At 23.6% G+C, this 18,134-nt stretch overlaps 3 protein-coding genes across 3 annotated transcripts; 1 reads left to right on the top strand and 2 right to left on the bottom strand. All coding sequences in view use genetic code 6, as the record gives it.

The window, feature by feature from the left end:
* Positions 1-1,369: 1,369 nt before the first annotated feature.
* Positions 1,370-11,500, bottom strand: TTHERM_00557930 (down-regulated in metastasis protein; the record flags this gene model as incomplete). The annotated part of the gene is made up of 10 exons (XM_001022357.2): positions 1,370-1,621; positions 1,681-2,514; positions 2,578-2,649; positions 2,706-3,241; positions 3,300-3,541; positions 3,595-4,795; positions 4,852-5,503; positions 5,629-5,952; positions 6,003-10,369; positions 10,636-11,500. 10 exons carry the CDS (start codon positions 11,498-11,500, stop codon positions 1,370-1,372), a joined length of 9,345 nt encoding a protein of 3,114 aa, XP_001022357.2.
* Positions 11,501-12,308: 808 nt separating this feature from the next.
* On the bottom strand, positions 12,309-13,049 carry TTHERM_00557920 (hypothetical protein; the record flags this gene model as incomplete). Its single annotated transcript, XM_001022356.3, has 5 exons — positions 12,309-12,342; positions 12,407-12,431; positions 12,596-12,711; positions 12,776-12,886; positions 13,015-13,049. The coding sequence occupies 5 exons, from the start codon at positions 13,047-13,049 to the stop codon at positions 12,309-12,311; spliced, it is 321 nt and encodes a 106-aa protein (XP_001022356.2).
* A 537-nt stretch (positions 13,050-13,586) lies between these two features.
* Positions 13,587-15,511, top strand: TTHERM_00557910 (SCO1/SenC family protein; the record flags this gene model as incomplete). Its single annotated transcript, XM_001022355.3, has 3 exons — positions 13,587-14,024; positions 14,876-15,261; positions 15,325-15,511. The coding sequence occupies 3 exons, from the start codon at positions 13,587-13,589 to the stop codon at positions 15,509-15,511; spliced, it is 1,011 nt and encodes a 336-aa protein (XP_001022355.1).
* Between the last annotated feature and the right edge of the window lie 2,623 nt (positions 15,512-18,134).

Genomic DNA, 18,134 nt, shown 5'->3' with positions numbered 1-18,134 from the left:
CAAGATTGTATTGAAATATTTTAATTTCATTAGAAGGTACTTAATTAATCTGCTACATTTCTAGTATGGGTTTTGTTAGGTTATTTTAATGCGAATCATTCAAAATATCTTCATTAGGCTAACTTGGTGTCAAAAAATTAGTTAGTAAAAAAGGGTTGCCTTACATATTTTCAACTGAACTTAGGCAAGAAGTTATCTTGATAATAATTAATTTTTAATATATTAACCTTTACTTTTTGACTGCAAATTTCTTTTTTGGTGAATAGTACAAAGTAAATTTACAGCTTTATATCAAATAAAAAGTATCTAATCAAGTGAATGAAATTAATTTATTTAAATTAGTTAATATTCTGATTTTAATTTGCATTATCATTAAATCGTTGCTTACAAAAAATATGTTACTAAACAAATTTTGAATACATATCAATTATTATTAGTATAACCTTTGTTTTCATTTTATATTACTATGATCAACCGATTAATCAATTTTATCAGTGTTAAAAGATATATTATAAATATTTATTTTATTGAATTATTCTAAACAAATTAGATTAATTTCACTTCAATTTATTTTAATGCTTTATGTAGATAACACAATTTTAATTTTAATTATTGCTCAATTATTTTTTTGCAACCTCGGTTCTTATATTTTGAAGCACAAATGCATTTTGTTTGTTAGCCTGTAAGCTGAAATAAAAAACACAAATACTTATAATAAAAAGTTGAAAACTATTACTTATATTAATTTATATATATTCACTTAAGTTTTAAATAATTATTATTAAAACTAATCTCCTTAATTTAAAACTCCTTAAATAAAATAAATTAATTAAATTAGAAAAAAAAAAATTATATTTTAAACTGGTTTCTATAAAATACAATTTTTTAAATCAATTTCATAAAATAAAAATTATTTAATGTAATGAAATAAATTTAATCTGGAGATGCTTTTATATCATAAATAAATATGATTTTAGTAATATTTGTTTAATAAAATATAATTAATAATTTTATTTTGATTATCTTTGATAATAAAATCTAATATAATTTAAGTATAATTTTTCCAAAAAATTTCTCTTTAAATTAATAATTGCTTAATAAATAGTCTCTTTAAGTTTGAATAGATATGTAAATATAATATTCTAAACATATTAATTTATTTTTACCTCTGTTCTCTACTTTTGAAGACAAATAAAAATATTTATTTATTTGAATTGTTAATTTGTAAACTGAAAAATAAATAAAACAAACAAATATTTAATAAAAAATTGAAAATGATTACTTACATATATATAAATATAATATTCTACATTCGTTAATTTGTTTTTATCTAATTAATTAATTATTTTATAAACTTATCATCAATTAATCAATCTTTTTTTAGAATCTTTCTGCCTATGTTTTCAGATCTTTTACTATTTCTAATTTTATTTTGTTTTGCTTTTCTCTTTTTAAGATTTTGCTCTTGCTTCTTTTCAAAGGCAACCTCTGGATTAGTAATTATATCTTGTTTTTATTGTTGCTTTCTTTCTTATCTTATTGATTCAATTCCTGATTTTACCTTTGAGTACATTTGGAAGAAGTTATTCAACTCTATTGATTTCTTCAATTCCTCAATAGCCTTTAAGATGAATAAATAATTATTAATATAGTCAATTATTTTACAAATAAAAAATTTACCAATTCAGCTTTTTCAATAGTCTCTTAGTTAGAAATCTTGTTATTGTTATCAAAAGTCTTAACCTTAATCAAAATTTCCAAAACAATTTCTAATGCTCTTTCATTCTTCAACATATAGTTTTTAATTTCATTAACAAGTTCTTTATCTTCATCTTAAGACATGTTTTGAGCCAAGTGAAGAATCAATTCTACAATATATTCTATTTAAGATTTATTGTAATATGCTTTTATGTAAGATCTTAAGAAGATTTTGAGGATATTTTCAAACAAAGCAATGGCAATCGTTTCTTGATCACAGTTTAAGAAGAACTTCATTACAAATATGAAGAATTTATGAGAGTTTTGAGTATTAGAAATAACAAAGTTATTTTTAAGTTTAGAGAAATATAAATATTTCAAAACTTTAGGAAGCAGTGAAACAACAACTTGCATACCATCCTTAAAGGCTTACTATGCCATACTTTAGTTAGTTTCAGTTAACTCCATCAAACAATTCATAGTTAAATTAGAAGTGTCTTAATTAGGGAAATTGATATATTAAATAATATTGCAGATTAACTTTCTTTTGCCTTCAAAAATCAATGTATTAGGCAATTCTCTTTCCTTCAAATATTTATTATAAGCTAAAACAAATTCTAAAACACTATTTAACAAAGTATCATTAGTCAATTCGTTTTCATTTTATTTTTCTTCTACTTCTATTTCAGTATCAATAAAGTTTTTCCATTCTGAATTCTTAAGAGCTTCTTTCTTTTCTTTCTTTTGTTTAATAATTTCCCAAAAGATATTCATTCTCTCTTCTCTGCTGTCAAAAATTTGACTTATTTACAATTTCTATAAAAAAATTAAATAAAAGTTCATTATTTATTTATTGTTTTATCATGCAAATTATTTTACAATTTCTTCTTCTTTAGTAAGGAAGTCTTGTTTGTCTTCTAAAAACAAGCGCAATCCAATAAAACCGCTTTGCTATTGTTAAAAATATTACTGTAAATTAAAAATTTATTAAAAATGATAATTATTACTTAAATTTTAGGATTATTATGTTAAGTTATCCATTGAAGATTGTTAGTAATCAATCTTTATTTTTATTCATTAGAAAGTCTGTTGATTAACAGTTGTTAAGAAAGCTTAATAGTTTCTCTGATTTCTTTGTTTTCTTCTTTGATTAAGTTTACCAAGTATGATACATAAATGATTTCACCAAAGTAAGTGAGTACTTTATCAGGGAAACTCTTGATAATGATTTTAAGGATGTCATAAACTATAATTCTACCTTAGTCGTAAGTATATTCGGTATTTTTAATTAAGAAATTTATCGAAGATTGCATGATTGTATCAGAAATAGGATACTTTACCAAGAAATTCAAGTAAATTTATTTGCAAATAGAATTTATGTTTTGCGCATAAGATTGGATCATAGCTTCTCTTACTTTTTAATTAACCAAATCATAAACTTCTTCATAAATAAGTTTCTTTTCAATAATAGTATTCAAAGTATTTAATGGTTCTGAACAGTAATCGCTGACATCCAAAAATTATTTGATATACAAAAGTAATGCTTTTACATTTAATAATTATAAATTATTTTTAACTTACTTTTGAAATTTTTATTTTACCTTTATATTAAGAATTCTTTAATGAGTTTTGAGAGTGATCAATAATAGTGTTTATGAGTTTAAATGTTTCACCAATCATCTCAATGTCTGTGTTAGTTAATTTCTCCAAGATAGCAAGTACTGCTGATACAGTAGCTTTACGAATTCCCTTAGCTTCTTTCCTAGTAATGACAGTTTTTAAAATTCTCAAACTGCTAATAATCATAGTATTATCTGTTGACTTGAGACACTCAACAATAACCCTAAAATTGAATATAATTAAGTTAAATTAAAAAATTAAAAAAAAAATTTTTACTTAATTAGTTGCTCGAATTGGATCTAATTAGAAATTTATTCTGGTGCGAAAATGGACTTCTTAATACCCATCAAACACATCTTTAAACCAAAGTTACACATGCAGCATCCGATTTTAAATTTATTCTTTTTCTTTGAGTCTTGAATAGATTAGAAAATGGATTTGTTTTGAGCAGTGACTTCCAAAATTTCATAAGTCTTAGCTAAATTGTGCTTTGTAAGCTACTTCTTATCTATAACTTAATCTGCTATTGTTGTATCATTTAGTCTGTCTTTTTTCTTGGTGCTTTCAATCAAATCTAAAGCATCCTTAATCAAACTATAACTGACAGTAACTAATTCAGTATGCTAAACACTCTCGTTTTTAACAAAACCTTCCAAAATAAAGTTAAACAATTCTTCAAACTTACCAAGGTTTTTAGAACCATCCAAATTTTCTACAAGCTATTGTCTAACAAATGCTAAGAAATTGATAACATTTCTGAAATCTAAATTTTTAGCAAATAATTAGAAAGTAGCATTTGCTTTATTTTTCTTTTATTCAGGAATCTTAGTCATTTATAAGTCTTTTTCTTCCATGAGCTTTCCGAATATTTCATCAACCAAGAGAGGGAATATTTCACTGTGACAATAATCCAAACTACCAATAGGTATCTTCTTGTTGTCTAATTCAGTAAGCAAAGTGTAAATTGTGTAGTTAAGAATATGAGACTCCCATCCATTTTTGAGGAAGAACTTTAATTCTTTTACGATGTAATGGAAAAAGTAAGGACCAGTCATTCTTACGATTTCTAAGAGGACTTTACGAGTGAAGTTACGTTCATCATTATCCTTAGTACGTAAATTTTTAACAACTTTATTTACAAGCTTAGGGAATTCGATTCTGAAAATTTCTTTAGGGAACTTAATTAAAAGCTTAATAAGAGCTATGGTCATGAAAATTCTGATCTTTTCATCTTATTTATTTTTTTATTTGTCATCTAAAGTGACTTTAGCAAATTTGTTATAAGCCTTTGAGTATTAATCGAATAGTAGTTATTTCATTGGCAAGAAGACTTATAATCTTAAGAATCTGTAATAATTAGACATATCGCTATCTTTGCTTGCAATCTAATCTAATTCGAGTTCTTGATTTTTAATGTAAAACTTCTCTCTTTCCAAATTTTCAATCCATTTCTCCTTAATGTTTGTGTCTAATTTTTCTATTTTATAAAAATAAATTAATATAATCTTTCAAATATTATTTAATTAAGTTTACCATCCAGAACTAAATCATAGGGCTAGACTTCAGCTAAATCATTGTTTTCTACTGGTTCTTCGTCTTCTTACAAATCTTAATTAGGGTTATCATATTCTTTGTTCTTTTGAATCATATCATAAAGCAAAGTATTTTCCATTTTCTTCTCCTAAATATTTTCCATTTCTCTATTGACTTCGCTAACAATATTATAAGGTAGGTTCAAAGTTTCTAATACAGATCCAAGTACTTTAATAGTAATCTTCTAATCAAATTTCTTGTTACTAAGGAATTAAACATATTTCTTAAGGATTTTTTTGACCTTAGCTACAGATAAATTTTTTGATATTATGCCAATAGTATTGATAGCAGATTATAAAAGTAACTTGTAGTGTTACAAAGTAATATCAGTTAATTTGGTTTTATTGTTAGCCTTATATATTTCTTAGCATTTGTAAAGGATAATCCATTCAATAATAGGTAATACAATATTCCAAACGTTTGATTAGTCATTAATTTACTCTACAGTCTTCATGAGAATATTCATACCTTTAATTCTCTTATTCATTTAAATATGAGTAATACATTCAAAGAAATCTTGATTTTCATCGGTGTGTATCAAAGCACGTAATTCGATATAATTAAAACTATCAGTTTAGAAGAAGTTTTCAATCTATTTTTTAATAAAGAATAATGATTTATTGTAATTTGATTTTTTATCAAAGTTTTGAATAAATAAATATGTATATAAAGGATAAGGTGGAAATACATCTAAAATTATTAAATAATTAAAATTACCTTGATTGAGGGAATGAATTACAAATAAAGCTTGAGTATTTGAATAACATTTTTGACAACATATTCATCCTTTGTTTTTCTAAGTTCTTTAGCGACAAAAGGTAAAAGCTTGAAGAATAAATAGGCTTTTATTGTTTGAATATTTTCTTCTGAGAGGTTTTCTTGATTTTCAGTAATTAGCTTGAATAGAGTATCAAATGAGCTATTAATGGCCATTCTGACACTCATTTCTGAGTCAGCACATGAACTCATTAACATCATAAAGTAAGTCTCTACACATCTTAAATCTCCTTTAAACCATTCTTTCATGTACTCAGTATTAACCTAAATTATTAAATAGTAAATATTGAAATTAAAATTAAAAAGTATATTACCTTATAGACAGCGTCAAGGAATTTATCGTAGTTCAAGGTTTGTTTCATCGTTCTTTCAAATACTGACATATCTTAAAGTACTTCAATGATTTAATCATTGTGGAAAGGTAGCTTGAGAGAAGTAATACACTTGACTGCAAGTTTTTTGAATTCTTCAGACTAAGTGAAAGGTAAAATGCTAATAAATGGTTTATAAAAGGATGTATTGTCTTTATTTAGTCTTAAAAAGTTATTATTTATGCTTAAAACTTTGTAGAAAATATTAAACTTATCGCCTAACTCTTATTGTCTAGTTTTTCCTTTCTTATTACTATTTTCTTCGGTACTTGATGTAGAAGGAGTAGATGCAACATCTTTAAGTTTTTTGACATTTGCAGCATCAAGGAATTTGATGAAGTAATTTAAATACTTAAAACTCAAACTTTCTTCAATTGACTCAATATTAGAACTGATATGATCAATGATTTCAAGACTCAATGAATCAATTTTCTTTTGTTTGTTTCTTTTGATCAATTAACTAGGAGCAAGATTAAATTCAAGATAAGAATACATGCTTTCTAACAAAGAGTTGTAATGTTATTTCATAAATTCGCTGATTTTCTATTTCACATCTTGGTCAGCAGAGGCTCCCTTTGTAGTTTTCATAATGGATTTAGTAATCTTTAATTACTAATTATTTTTTTCATCAAAATCTTCATCTTCTTCGACATCCATTTCATCTTAATCTTCACTATCAATATCTTCATCATCATCTTCAATACCATTTTCTTCATCTTCTTCCTCTTCTTCCATTTCTTCTTCAGATTTATTTTTCTTATCGATGCTTGATTGAATGCCTAAAAGCTGAGAAAAGATATTGTGTACAAGCTAAATAATTTAAACATTTATTTTTTCTCTATTGTAAAGAGATATCAAAATTGGGATAATATATTCGTATTTCAAGAAGTATTAATAGAATTAAGAGTCTTATGACCAAATACTCATAATTTTTAGAACACCTGGCACACTAGTTACAGTGTCTTAACGAAGCATTTAAATCTTATTATCCATAATTTACAAGAAATTTTCAACAAAATCTTATGATCCACTCAATTGATTGCGATATCTGCGGCAAATCTCACTATATCTTTCGAGGGCTTGCTTTTGTAATTTCTTGACTGATTTATAAATACGATTTACTTTGTTTTCTTCAGATTCAAACATTTATTGATTATTTTTAGCCTACTTAATCTAACTCTTTAAGGTTTGACAAGAGCTGAATAGAGACAAAAGATAATTAAAAATACGATTGAAGAAAGGTTTAAGCAACAAACCTAACTTTTACATCATATTCTTAATGTTGATATTGAATTGAGAAATTTTATTCAAATGAAGTTGTAAAAGCTCTTTTTAGTTAGTAAGAATAACTGAATCATTTGTGAAGTCAGGAATATGGAAATTCTTAAATACTAAATCGATGACATACCCTAATTCATTAGGCTAGAGGGAAGAAAAGAAACCGTAAATTACATTACGTTATAATTCACTATGTTTCTTTGATTTATGATGACTGCCTTTTTTGGTAAATAAGTGAGGATACAAAATGTTGATAATAACAGGAATAACATCAACTCTGTGACTATCTTCTATTTACTTAGAGTCTCTATTTAAATTAAGGTTGAGCATTTCTCTACGCAAGTTTTCCTTCTTTGTTAATTACTTAAGACTTTATTGGTATTTATGTAATGAAGCCTTTTCAAATTTCAAAATGCAGTCAAGTGCTAATTATTAAATATTTTCCTTGTTCTTACGTAATAATTCAAGGAATATTTCATAGAAGTGTTATTTTTCAATGTCTTTAACACTAATGAAGTTGATAAAAATTTATAAAAAATGAGTGTATTTGACATATAAATTCTTGTTAATTGCTATCTAGTTATCTAACTAGCGTGATACAATTTATAATTCAGTTAATTATTAGTAATCTTATATTATGAACTCGATTTCACGGTGTTCATTTTCAAAGAATTGTTTCATGAGGCAAATTATTTATTATTTTACTATTGCATCAATTGATTCCCTTTTACTTTCACTCAAAGCCTTGAACACATTCTCAAACACTAGTTTATTTTCAATAACATCTCCTTCAAATAAATAATAATCGTTAAAAAGACTATCAAAGAAGTCAGATTCTCCTTATTGTAATTCGATTTCCATTTTGTTATTGTTTTACTAATTATCACCTTATTCATCTTCATTTTCTTCTTCTTCATCATCCTCCTCTTCCTCGTTTTCTTCAATGTCTTCAAAGAGCTAATCAGCATTATTATATTTGCTTATGAATTATGGAGATAATTAATAGTTGTAATATGCCAACATATTCAAGAAGATATAAGGAATATGAGGGTGCTTCCTAAGATTGAATAAGTGGGTAATAATTTCTTTAGTAATAGGCCATAAGAGAGCAAATCTAACAAACATATAACCAAGACAGAAGTTAAATAATAAATAATGATAAATAGGTGGATAAGCGTATGCGTTTGTTTTCATTCTCATTAGTTCTAACTTGATGTTTCTTTCGTTGTCAATAGAAGGAATTTAGTTTTATATATAGAGCAGCATTTCAATCATATTGATCTCTCCTCTTAAAACAGAAGGAATAGTTTCATTATTAGATTAAACATTAACTTGCAGATACTCTAATTTTTAGAATAAATTTAAAACTTAAAGTGAAGCGAGTCTTGTTTCGGTGTATTTGCTTCTTAAGTTACGACAAAGTTGATAGAAGAACTACTCATGCTCATCGACTGTTAATTTTCTCTTTGTGTTTTACAAGAAAATTGCGAAGTTCTTTAAGTAATTAGGATTTTCAACATATTTATTTAAATATGAAATTTCAAATGCAATTAATTATTCATTTGTTTTTTCCTAAAGATTAGAGCTGACATATATGAGCATTTCGCTTTTTAAGAGTGAAAGTTTTTAGGTAGAGTTAACTATTGAGCTCTTCAACTCGTACTTCTTAACTATACTTTCACGGAAATTATATAATTCGTTTGAATCAATAAATTTGTCTTCTTCAAAATCCTATGTGCCTAACTCTTCACTCTTCTATTGAAGTTAAGTATTTATTATTTTAATTAACTATTCATACTTATTAATTAATTCTTGGCTCTTGAAATCAGAAAATTGTGATAATTTTGTAAAGATGATCATTTCTCTGTAACATCTTTTGGCTTCAGTAATTTATTCTTTAGCAGGACTTGGGTTATTTAAATAGGAAATATAATTTTCAAGTAAGTTTTAAAGTTTATTTAATGCAACATTTAAAAGAACTTAAGAACTTTTAAGCTATAATTTTTTATAAGAAAAACTTTATTCATGTATCATAGTCATCATAAAGAACATGCAGTGGAGAGTTTTTTGGACATCTTCTTTATCATCAGCAGCTCGTCTTTCGAATAACTTGTCAATATGACGGAAAGCTAAAATCAAACAATAGTCGTAGATGCCTTCTTCGAAAGTATAAGCTCTGTCAACGTCTTCTTTTTTACCTTCATAGGGGAAAATGAGTAATTTAAAGAACTCAAATGTCTCTAAAATGCTTAACTTTTCAAGTAAGAAATCATTGACTTCTGGTGTAAGAATGCTTGAAGAATAAGAGCTGAATCCCCTCTTAAAAAGTCTACCAATAGAACCAGAAATACTATTTTTTAACTATTGATCTGGATACTTATTTTGATAATCAATCATAACTCTAAGCATTTCAATAATGTGAGGAGCATTCTTTTCATCCAAATTAATAGCGTCTTTATAATCAAGGAAATCGATAATCTTTGAGCAAATATTTCTTAATATAAGAGAAAATCCTTCTTAATCAACAGTAACATTTTTAGAAAGAATTAAACTCAATGCATTAAAAAGATCAGTTAGGTTAAAGCACAATTTATCTGCTTGTTACTCAATTGTAAAATGCTTGTATGAATATTCGAGATATTAGCCTAAAACATACTGGATATCATTATTGTCCTTTCCTTGGCTTAAAATGATTTCAATAATTTCTTTGAATTAGTCCATGCCTCTATAAGTCATGAATCTATGCATACCAATTAAACAACTGAATAACATATGACTAACGCTATCTTTTAAATACTACTCCTAAAGAACTTTATATTTTTATAATGTTTAGTCTTATTCAGTCTCTTACCTAAGTTCTACACATTTATTTCTAATCATTTCGAAAATCTTAGGAACCTTTTACAATCTTTCTTTTTAAGTCATTTTTTTAATAATATACGAGAAGGACTCACTAGAAAATTATCTTACATATTTATTTTTATGTAAAAATAGCTTGTTGAAATACAAACCCAAAAATTCTTCAAAGTTATCTATTAATTTAAAAATAAATTGATAAATAAAATCAATAAATATCTTTTGATTTAAAAAAATTCAAACTAATTATTAACAAAAAAACATTTTCAAATATTTATTTGATTAATTTTAATATTTTTAATCTGATCATTTTATTATTGCATTATTTTTTTATTGTTGTTGTTTATGATCATGCAAATCTTTTATCTTTCACTTGCTAGTAGATAATCATATAAAATTTAGAGAGTATTTGAAATAAAAATGAGATAATAAAATAACTTACTTAAAATTTCTCTGTAGAAATATTTTAATGAATAAGCTAATACTTTATAAATTAATTAGAGCTAAGGAAGGTTCTTTAAATCAATTAAGTCAGTGATTCTGAAGAAGACCTTATCAATAAATACCTTGTAAGCCAAATCTTAACAATCTCTGATAATCTCAGGAAGTAATTATAGCATATAAGGTGTCATTAGTCTTCTTCTTACTTTTGCAACGTCAGGATCTTCTTCAGATTCCATTTGCTACTTAGCTTATGCTTGCATGTCTTAATTTAACTTTATGGCATCGTCTAAGTCATCTTCATCATCATCTTATTCTTCTTCATCAAATGCAATTTATGCCACATCCATTTATCCTTCTTCATCTTCATCATCATCATCAAAAGATGCTTCTAATTAAACAACTTATTTACTTTTGCCTCCTTTGATATTTTTTTTGACATCTTGTAATGAGACTTCAGGGAGATTTAAATTGTCTACAATAAGACTTATTATATAATCCAAGTTATGGAGGACTAAAGGTAAACTTTAAGAAAGATCTACTACCTATGTATAGAATTTTTTATAATATGGTGTTTTGCACTTGGCATGTTAAAGTTCTAGCTCATCCAAAAAGTAGGAACCTAAATTATCATCAGTTTAACTATAAGGCTATTGCTTGATTTCGTCTATAAAATGAGTCAAGCTAACATCTATGTTTTGAATTTCTTTCTTGAAAGACTTAAATTTATAACGACCTGATAAGTCTACTTAAACACGTCTTTTTAATTTTTCAGCATCTCTGGGTTTTAATTTTTGTTTGACTTGCCAGAATTCCTCGACTGACAAATTCTTTGTTGTTCTTTTTGTGGGAATAAATTTGACCATTTTATGCTTTCAATATGGAAACCTTGATTGATTTAAGTAATTCGCTTGGTTTGCTTGCTTGCTTAATTCTTTAATATTGTTTGGTTTTTTTTTTGGTTTTCCTATTTTTATTTATGTTTGTTAGATTTTGAAGTGAGAGATATGCCTAATATCTATCTATTTATTTTGTTATTCTACTTGTTTTATTTTAATAATGACTATTTTATTAAGAGTTATCAAATAAAAACAAAGAATTATATATAAAAAATTAACTTTCAATAATAAATAAAAGCAAGCACAATCTAAATTATTTATTTATTTGTTTGTTTGCTTGTTTATATGCATGTTTGTTTTTAACATACCTTTTGATTGATCTTTTTATATTTTCATTCTATTTTTAATATCATTTAATTTTGATTTCTTTCATATTATTAGGATAAAATTAGCTATTTATTCTTATTTTGCTACATTAGCTTCATCAATCTTTTCTCTTGATATGAATATACTAAATACATACATTTTTATTAACTTTTATAATCCTACTAGCTAACTAATTATTTAATTATCTAACTAAATTATTTTATTTTCAAGTTGTTATTTTATTTATTTATTTTAACTAGAATAAATATTTAAATAGAAATTCCATTTTAAACAAAAAAAAATATTTATTATGCATATTTTATACATTATCACTACTAATTATTATAAATTTTATATTTGCCCTCACTATAAATTAAACAATAGTTATTTAGATTTATCAAATATTCTAGATAGATTATGCAAGTATTCAATTAATTAAATTCATTGAAGGCTTTTTTATTTAGCTAATTCAAATGAGAAGGCCCAACTTTCGTATTGTTGATCTAAATTATAAAAATTATTTTAAATAAAATTAAAAAATATATGTAAGAGTATTTATAAAATTACAGCTGGTCATCATCATTGTCTTCAGCTTTAATTAATAAAATATAAAATAAATTAATAAATTATCATTATAATATTTTAAAATTATGATCTAAATAAAGATCTACTCAGATATGCTTTAATTTAAAGTTTTAATAAAATCTCATTCATTTTTTTTTTCAAGTATTGCTTATTCAAAAAAATAATATTTACAGTCATCTTGATCAATGAAGCAGCCCATTTCGTGAACATTCTCTAAGAAAATTCTATTGGTATTCATGTTAATCAATGCTGTCTTGCGCATGATTTCACTTTTTGCAAAAGCATTCCTAATTGATGATATTTTATTTTGAAAATTAATCTTCTACTTTGATAGAAATAATTTATATTTACTCAAGATAATTTGAATAAGTAGGAGCAGGCAAAGCTTACTTCATGAAAGAAGTGCTTGACATAGACCAAGATTATTTATGTTACATAGATTTTTATATTTAGATGCCCTTTCTATTTTTTAGATTAGAATTAATTTTAGAATTTTCTCATTTTTTCTGAAAGACAATTATTTTAAAAAAAGTGCTTTATCTATTATAAAAATCTAGCTAAGCTAAAATTAATATAATTTATTGCTTTACGTAGCATGTTTAAAGAAGAAACGACCTGCGTTCATTTATATTTTAATATTAAGAAAGCTAAATTTTGTGTTTTATGTGAAATTTTGAAACTAAAACCTATTAAATAAAAAACCTTGACTATTTAGAAATTAACTTAATAAGTAAATTTTATAATTACAAATTATATTTGTTTGTTAAAAATCAATAGTTTTTAGGCTGATTGCATAAAAATATATCTTTGCTATCATCTTAGCATAAAATGAAACAAAGTTAAATACATTTTATTGTTGCTTTCAGTAGAAAAATAGTTAATTAAAATAATAACCAAAAATACATTTTATAATAAAATAATAATATTATTTGTGTTTTGTCTATCATTAAAATTTTAAATTTAATAAAAATTAGTAAGTTTATAAATAACCAATGAGTCTTTCTAGAAAAAGATTTGAAATTTATTAAATATAAAGATTTTTTATCAAAAAAGAGCTATTAAATTTATCAGTATTATTAGATTAAGTAAAGAGAGCAAAAGCATCCATTTTACCTAACTATATTAAATCTAGTGTATTCAAACTCAAAAATACCATAATAAAATGTTCTTAATGAAAAATTCTGTTAAATCTATATTCTCTAGAGCTATTTCTATGAATAGAAGCTCATATTAGGGACTCATAAGAGCTAGATAGTTAACTAACTAATCAATTAACACCTTTGCAAATTAGCCTGAAGATGAAAAATACAGAGAGTTCCTTGATCTTACTAAAATAGATAAGAAATCTTTCTCTAATCTATCAAGAGATGAGCAAATCGCTAAAATTGATGAAGCTCTTAAGGCCTCTGAAAAAAAGGATCCCGATTTAGAAGATGATAGCTCCTTTGATAGACCTGGTGCTAACTCATTATACATATTTTTGGTTGGTAGTTTAGGTCTTCTTGTTGGATATTTGGTAATGCAAGTAAATACCATGCGTCATTAAAAGAAAACTAGCTAAACTAATCCTCAATCCATCAAAACAAACGTTTAGGGACAGGTAATTTATGTTAATAAGACATAATTTATATTTAAACCAGTTAGATCTTACTCAAAATAAATCCATCTTTTCAAAAGGAGATATTTTATCAAAAATTTCTTTAGAGATTTAAAAAACTATGGAAAATTTAGAGCTATTGTGCTTATTTTAAAAAAAATGAGATATGCATATATTTATTTTATTTAAAAAACAACAAAATGTCAATATGAAATCCATAAAGTTTATATAAAGAGTTAGACAAATACCTTTATTTTTAATAAGAAAATAAAGCTAGCAGTAATCTAGAAAATGCCAATTTAAAGAAATTTATTTATTTAAAAATATTAAAAATGATCTATTTCTAAGATTAAAATCACCAAGCAAAACAAAAAAAAATAATGTCTTATAAAAAAATAAAAAGATATTTTAGAAATGATCATTATCATTTCAATTACATTAATATGAAAATAGCACAAAACACAGTAAAAATAAAATTTTATTGATTTGAAATAAATTAATAATCAAAGTTTACCTGTAAAGCTTTAATACAGTAGAAATAAAAGAGAAAATGAATATAATTATTACCTATTATTTTTAAATTCCAATTTCAAAAAGTAGAAGAATTAGAAATTTATTCTTGCTTTGCAAGATTATCAAATTTAAGTTTAGAAAATGCTGAGTTTAAATTATTTTTCTATGTTGAATTTTTATAGATTAAAAAATAAATATTTATATTAGGCAAATTACATTTATTTTTAGAATTAAATTAGTTACATTCGAATTTTTAAAGATTTTTAATAATTAAAATTTTTAATTCTGATTTTAATTAAATTGTGCTCAAATTTAAAAAAATTTATTATTTTTTCATATAGGCACTCATTGGTGGTGATTGGTAATTAACTGATACCAAAGGTAAACCATTCGGAAGTGAAAATTTGAAAGGTACCTATTACCTAATATACTTCGGGTTCTGTAACTGTCCTGATATTTGCCCTAACTCTTTAATTAAATTAGTTAAGGGTTTGTAAAAAGTTAGAGCCTCTCCTGAAGGTAAATACCTTAAAATTAAGACAGTTTTTGTTAGTGTTGATCCTGACAGAGATACTAATGAAAAAATCGAAGCATTCTTAAACATCTTTGATAAAGATATCATTGGTGTAACTGGCAAGCATAATAACGATAAAGATCTTAAAGAAATGATGAAGAAATTCAGAATTTATTCAACCAAGATGGAATACGAAGATATTGAAGATGATAGGTAAATAAATCTATTTATTTTTATTTATTTGATTTCAGTAAATTAATATATTTTAATTAATAGAGGTAAGGACAGCAAAGGAAAAATGAAAAATAACTATACAATCGATCATACTGTATTAACATATTTAATGGATGATTAAAACAACTACTTAGCTCATTTAGGTTCCAACTTAAGTGAAACAGATCTTGCCAAAGTTATAACAGAAAATATTCTTGCAAACGAAAGAAATAAAATTAGGCGTTTGTGATAAAAAAATAAATAAATATTGTATACTAAATACACTAATAAATATTTATTCTTTGTATAAGTATTAATCACTCGCAATTCAACCTATTAAATAGTATAAACCTTTAAGATTTATTGATGATTTTTCATCTAAACTTTTTATAAAAAAAAAATTTTTAATTGATTTTTTTATTTTAAATACTAAATTTCCACAATTTAATGTAATCTAATCTTATATATTACTCGAACCAGATAGAGCATGATTTCTTAATTTAAAAAGATAAAAAAATACATAAAATATAAATAAATGGTAAAGGGGATATTGTTTCTTTATTTATTGGTATTGAAATAAAAATGTATTTAAAAAATATATAATGCTCATTTAAATCAAGTTATATATAATTAAGTTAATTAAGGTTTTTGAGTTTTGAATATATTTTGTTTTGAAAACAAATCATTTATTACTTTTATTTTCTTGAATTTTTATTAGATGACTTTATTATTTTATTCAATGTTATAAAGTAATGGTTAAGAGAATAGATAAAAAAGGTAAAAAATATATTTTTTTAAATAAAATAAAAATAAAATTTTAATATTTTTTATGTTTAATACAAAATATAAAAATGATCATTATTTTATGTAGATTTATAGGAAAGAATTTTATATATTTTCATCTTTAGATTGCTTAAATATTTTTACATAAAGCAGGTAGTCTTTAATAAATAGTTCTCAAGCATTTAATTTGTATGGATGGAGAATAAATATTTTTTAATTTAGTCTTTAAAAATAATATAACTAAATGAAGTAATTAATCTAGTGCTATGAATAGATTATTACATAAATAATAATTAATATATTTAGTGCAGTTAAAATAGATAATAAAATTATAAATTTATCACTATTTTTTATTGATTAAGTCAGAATAAAATTAAAAAATTTAACAAATTATATGTAGATTGATTTAATATTTAGATTTTAAGTATTTTTTTTTGTGATTGATCCAAACGTATGCATTTGGGGTATTTAAGCTGAAGATATCTTCATTAATAGAATCAGAGAAAAGTATTTTTGTTTAAAATTTTCTATGTATTTAATTAAGTAGAGTTGATAAATCTAATGAATTTTTATCATCAGCTTTATTTTTGTTTGTAAATTTACGTCACCTTTGTATGAAATATTTATAATATAAATAAATAAATATGCACAATCTTCACTTATTTAATTTTTAAAAATGATATTAAATAGAATTATTAATTATTTGGTGCTAAGTGGGTTCATTTTGACAGCTATTCATTTTAAGATTTTTCATCCATTGAAAAAGTGAAAATATTCTTTAAAAATTTAATGATTATCAAAGAATTCTTTACAGTTAATATTTTTTGAAAATTTAAAATGGAAAGACTACAACTTTTTTTAAGGAAATATCTTCAAAAATATTTAATAACAGCTCAATCTTACCTCATAAAATGTTAGCTAACTCCATTTCATATTATTAAAATTTATTAGAAAAATTCTTTACATTTTTAATCCTCTATAATTTACCAAATATTTTTCTATTAAGTGAAGTTATGGTACATTAACAGAAATAAAAAAATTTATTTTTCTAATATATTTTTACTCAGTGTGAAGAGTATGATCGTGGTGTTAATATAAAATTAAGTGGATGAATATTATATAATAGATAAATAGCTTACAAGTTTCTTATTTTACTTTAAATTGTATATTTTCTAGAAGAGTTGATTCTTTTACTATTATTTATATTGCTTTATATCTATTAATAGATAATAGTTCTTACCTAAGCTAAGTAAGATCAATTATTACCAAAAAGGTATAATTAATATTGTTAGTATACAAAATCAAAAAACAAAAATTATATTTTTTATCAATTTTACACTTGTTTGTGTAAATTAACCTGCCTTATTATTTACTTGGCATCAAAATATAATCGTTTTAAATATTTTTTTTTGTAAAAGTTGTCAATTTAGCTGTAATTTGATTAGATTTATTTATTTATTTTACTAAGCAATTTAGAAAAAATACAATCAATTAATGAAATGTAAATGTTTATATTATTTTTTAATGAAAACAACTTTTCTTCTATCAAAATATACTTATAATATTCTACTTTAAGTTTCATGATTAAAGTTTTTAAATAAATTTTTATCTGTCAAATAAATATATAATTTATTTATTTATTTCTTATCTTAAAAAGATGAATCAAGGATTTTATTTTTTTTAAAAACTTTCAAAATTAAATAGATTAATTTTTATTAGTTTAAATCAGATCTAAAAAATTTGTTATAATAATTAGAAATAAATAATTGGTTTATGAGTTGATTTATTCTCAAATAAATTAAAAAATTTACGCATTATTTAATAAGAGCTAATAATATGTGTTTTTTAAATAAGTTTTTCTTTATTGTTAATATTATTTAATTCTAAATATGAATATTTATTTATTTGTTTTTTGATGCTTTAAAATGGAAATCTTTTAATATTTAAGTTTTTTGGTAGATCACACTTATTGGTAATTGAAAAATCATTTTACAATTATACTTGAATAGTTTATATTTTGATCACAATGATTATCAAAAATATTTTTAATTTGAGTGAGGTCTCATGTTACTATTTATGTGTAATTAACT

The sequence above is a fragment of the Tetrahymena thermophila genome (genome assembly GCF_000189635.1).
Source record: "Tetrahymena thermophila SB210 genomic scaffold scf_8254486, whole genome shotgun sequence".
NCBI classification, from domain to species: domain Eukaryota; phylum Ciliophora; class Oligohymenophorea; order Hymenostomatida; family Tetrahymenidae; genus Tetrahymena; species Tetrahymena thermophila.
Note: the sequence above shows the minus strand (reverse complement) of the source record. Positions and strands in the feature narration are given on the sequence as shown.